Below are 5,000 nucleotides of genomic sequence, written 5' to 3' on the forward strand. Positions count from 1 at the left end.
CTTGGGGGATGGGCGGCCGTTGAAATTGCTCTTTCCTCTACAAACGCCATCACCAGATTGGCTATGGTTGCACTTATAGGCGATCCCATGGAGCAGCCAAACGTTTGATGATAATGCTCCTTTTCATAAGTGAAATAGCTGTTCCGCAGAACTAACTCTTAGAATCGCATTATGTTACCCTTGGAACGTTAGTGCGCTCTATTAGGTTACTATCTCGGTCTAATCTTTCACGGGAGACCTGCAGAGCCAATACCACCGGGATTGATGCGAACAGAGAGACCAAAAAGTCAGTGTCCAAAATTTCCTATAGTAATTATGCAAATTCTTGACTGCAATTTCAGCATATTTCGTTTAAGTGAACGTATCTTTGTTTCTTTTAAGGCTTATTGTGAATGGTCTGAATTATCCCCTCAGCACTACTGTGCATAAATGCGATATATATTTTTTTCCGGTCAAAACGCCAAAGTATGTTCGATATTGCTCAATGAAAAGGCGGTATATGGCCAGTTTTATAGCGGTTGCCCTGAGAAGTACAGGAAATCCTCCCCCGGCCAGAGTCGAGCAGAGTCTCGATGTTTGATGGCTGCAAAACATATTACTGGCAACCACAAAAAAACAACAAACAAACAACATAAACACAGCCTTACTATAAAAAAACGTCAAAAAAAAAAAAATAATAATACAAATCCTATCCTATCATATCGCTTTGAGATGGCACCCGCGCTGTCTTTGGCCAGTTGAGCAGGCTGTATTTTGCAGTACGGCACTGATTGATACGTTTTTTTTATGCCGCTTGATTCAAAGTTCTAAGAAATAATTAAAAGAGAATTATCTATAGCCTCGGCAGTTAAAATAATTTGCAACCTAATATCATAAATTTCGCATTCAATGTTAAAAAAAAAAAAACATTCAATTGATTAATTGAATGCTTTTTTTTTGTTGGCTCGGTGGCCTGGTGGTATAACAAGGTACCGGCAATTCGTTGATGGAAGGGGGGGCAGTCCGAATGTGTAGCAAATTGTCCAGAGGGGGGGGGGGGGGGGCTAAAGATATTCTTATGTATTCACCTAACGCTACACCGACTGGCTGGGACACGTAATTCAAAAACAGACAGGCTTTTCTTTGCAGAACATCTGCATGCTTAGTCTTCTCGGTTTATAGGACAGTAAATTAACCGTAGATCCCGTTCTTCCATCCGTCATCCATATACCTCATAACGGCAATCCAAAGTGGAAGAAAAGAATTTGAACAAAATGGGCAAGTAATACAAATTGACTTTCAAACACCTGAACAAAGGAACCAATTGGTGCAAGTTTAAAAAAAGGCGTCAAGGAACATTTCTTTAATTAAGAGCTTACAACTACAGAAATTTAAATGGCAAAAGGTTGGCAGTTCAGTGGTTAATTTGAAGCTCACATCACAAAACTAGAACCTTTAACCAGGGAGAGTCCAACCATCTAACTATATAATTATGATGAGCCTTCTTAGTGTCAGAGCATCCGAACCAGTTATCGGAAGGCCATCGCGAGATCGATTCCCGCAAAGGGGCTTTTACTGTTTTTACGAGTATATCCGTGTCACCATGAAGAAAAATCGTCTTATCAGACTATTTTTACTTCAGTTCACATAATATTAGTTTTATCTTGTTTTCTTGATCGCTTACCAATAAAATAATACGTTTTTCCTCCTTCAAATGTTAGGCCATCATCCTCTGCCGTAAACTGAGCGAATATAACGGAAGTAAAAAGCAATGCAGATGGAGAATTGCAAGTTAAAAGACGTCTTGCGTTTGGATCCAGTGTTATGTCACATTTCTCAAACGCTGCTTCGTTCTGAATCAACCAAAGGTTCTCATACATGGCTGATGTCTGAATGGCGGTTGAACCTTTCTGCAGCACAGTTGCTAAATTCGGACAGATAAAACTGACTTTAGAATTTAACTGGACCTTGAGATATCGGGGTCCTTCTCCGCAGATGTCTCCGTCTGCTTGCAATCTGATAAAAAAAAAAAAACCATATTCTTAAATGAGCGTAAAAAAAAAGAAAAAGATTAAACAGAGCTGTAGGAAACTGAAGTTCAACTGAGACTGGCCGCTGGCAAAATCAGGATTGGATCGGATCGGATCGGACCGGATTGACAAAACTCGGACGGGATCAATAACACCAGACAGCGTGCTCAAATTCTTTGCCTTTCTCTCTTGTGTAGTGGTCTCCTCGTTTATTGAGACTCATCGAAATGTTTTTTTCCAAAGATGATTACAGATTCCGAAGCGGAATTATGAAAGACACGATGTGACGAATGGACTACGTTCACAACGGTCTTCTTTTTCAAACAAGAAAATTGACTTCAATTCCTTACTTTACCCCAGTCCCTTCTAATTGCACAATAGCCTGATTTTTTTTTGCTATACACATTTCAACATATTACAATACTACAGCATTAGTTTAAGTTGAGAGTTGGAGGTGATAGCTCATGCTCCATTATGGGTAAAAAATGATGCCATTTTTCATCATGAAAGTGGAGTTTGTTATTTTTCCTCGCAATGAAATGGTCGATCTGGTGCATTGTTTTGCATTTTGATATTAACAGGGCAATGGTGGGAAACGTTTTGTTTAATTTCGAGCGAAAAATAAGGTATTTGCTCTCAAGTATTATGTAATTAACTAGAATATTGTCATCAACATTAGCCGCAGAAAAAAGCCCAAATAGAATATCTATGATATGGAAGTTTTTAGAGATTAACTTTTGCAAGTTGAGGAGAATGTTTTTAGCTCATTCCAAAAGGTGCTAACCTTACTACAGTAAAAAAAGAAGTGTTCGAATGTCTCCAATTCTTTATTACAGAAATAACATAAAGGGGACAGCTAAGGGGAATCGGCTAAACCAAATTTGAAGAGCATAATGTTTGTATAACAAATTCTTTAAAGAACTTTATATTGGAATTCTCTTAACTTTGTATTCAACGTTATTTTAAAAGGCAAAGAAAATATTCTTTCCCAGTCTAGTTCAAATGTCTTTGTCTTGAACATTTCGTTGTATTTTTTCATAGAGGTAGGGTTACAAGAGATTTTAGAAGAAAACGTTTCAGACAATAGTTTCGATTGAATCTTTTCAACATCAAGCTTTTCCCCTCCAAGGTGTAGTGAGAAACTATCCAAATCTACATAACAATCGTGTAAAAGAGCTGCATTTTCATTTATCTTTAACAATCTACGCCATTCCTCCGGGATGGCACAAAAGAGACTAAAAAGGAAATAATGATCAATAGGTGAGAGGTGTACATGTTGTAGGTAAAACAGCTGTTTAAAATTGCCATGTGAGTCGAGGAGGTTCCGAACAGTTATAATACCAACATCAATTAACTTTTGGTTGAAAACTGAGCGGGATTCTATGCGTATGAACCTATTGTTCCATAAAAATTGTTCATAAATCTCCGAGGCTGAGGAAGGGCTTACACAGTTAGCCTGATTTAGCAACAGAACGGGAATGTCAGTTGACGATGGCGTGCGCAGCAAAAATATCCATATTAGGTAATATTAGAGTAGAATCCCAACTATTCTGCGGGCTCTCCTTTCGTCAACTGACGTACCCTTTCTGTTGCTAAATCAGGCTATTGTGCAATTGTCAGGACTGGGGTCAAGTAAAAAATTGTTGTCAGTTTTCATGTTTGAAGAAGAAGACTGTCACGCACGCAGTCAATTCGCTTATTGATGTGAATTCGTAACATCGTTGTCTTTCATAATTCCGCTTCAGAATCTGTAATCACCTCTGGAAAAAAAGCATTTCGACGATTCTAAATAAATGAGGAGACCACTACACAAGAGAGAAAGGCACAGAATTCGACTTCTCCTGCCTTCAACACGTTGTCTGGTGACCGTCTACTTTTGGCGGGGATTTTGTTTATTGATCCGGTCCGTGTTTTGTCAATCCGATCCGATCCGGTACGGTCCGGTCCCGTCCGGGTTTTGCCAACGGCCACTGAGACTCGAGGATCAGGTTTGGGGTCGAAGGTCAGTCAAAATTGGCATTGAACTGATTATGGTGGTACTCAATTAAAGGGGCACTGTCACGCTGCTGTTACAACTGAAATCCAGTGGAAGCTGTTCAGTTAATAGCAGCGTTGAATTCAAAGTTGATTTTGACTCTATAGAATACAATACATACTTAATTGACCGCTCACCACAGGGGCTTTTCAGGGGCAATGAAACACAACGAAACGACAGAACGGAACAACAACAACTGTTAAGAATCCCAACTGGCTGGAGGCGAACAAGTTGGCTATTTACAAGTGAAGCTGGGAAGTTGAATCAGGGACTACCAGGATCAAATTCAACGAGTGGTCAGAACGGGTCTGGAACCCGGGATCTCCGGATCTCAAGGCAAGCGCTCTAACCACTGGGCCACACTGCCTCCCTTAGGAGGCACCATTGGATTCAAAGTTGGAAAGCAGCCCTCCATCTAGCTTGAGCACATGGCGAACGATCTAGCGAAGCTCTCGGATGACAGGAATGCCCAAACTACAACATGGAAAACAATCAACTACGCTTGCCATACTTAGCATAAAACCATTTGCTTCCTCTGGGAAATAAATTTCTTTTATTTAATTAATGTACAGACTAGCCCTTTTTGCTTTTGGAGAATACTAGCAAAGAAAGACTTGCATTCAAACTTGAAACGTGGGGTGAATTAACGTTCTCATGGTGTTGTGTTTATATTCGTATAAAGTCAGTTATACAGTGTACTTTGGAAGACCCTTTTGTTCTAGATTCACTTGGATCACGTAAGAAAAAACGTAGAAAAGATTTGAAAGCCATCAAGATGTTGAACGGATGGGGTTCATTAAATATTGACCGTAAATCGTTACAAAGTTTCCCTTAAAGGAGCGAGAAAATGCCTTAACCTTCCATGAAGAAGATGATGATTGTTGTCATCACATAACAAAAACAACATTGCATTGCTACAAAGAGTTTACCATTTTTCAATAAAAAATGATGAATTT

At 39.4% G+C, this 5,000-nt stretch overlaps 1 protein-coding gene across 3 annotated transcripts in view; it reads right to left on the reverse strand.

The window, feature by feature from the left end:
- The window catches only part of LOC138022387 (uncharacterized), a 52,167-nt gene that overhangs the window by 16,442 nt on the left and 30,725 nt on the right, over positions 1 to 5,000 (reverse strand). For all 3 annotated transcript variants that reach the window (XM_068869508.1, XM_068869506.1, XM_068869505.1), the window contains exon 2: positions 1,664 to 1,995. In XM_068869508.1, coding sequence (XP_068725609.1) covers positions 1,664 to 1,995 — 332 coding nt within the window. The remainder of the gene's footprint in view (positions 1 to 1,663; positions 1,996 to 5,000) is intronic.

The sequence above is a fragment of the Montipora capricornis genome, chromosome 10 (assembly GCF_036669925.1).
Source record: "Montipora capricornis isolate CH-2021 chromosome 10, ASM3666992v2, whole genome shotgun sequence".
Taxonomy (NCBI): Eukaryota; Metazoa; Cnidaria; class Anthozoa; order Scleractinia; family Acroporidae; genus Montipora; species Montipora capricornis.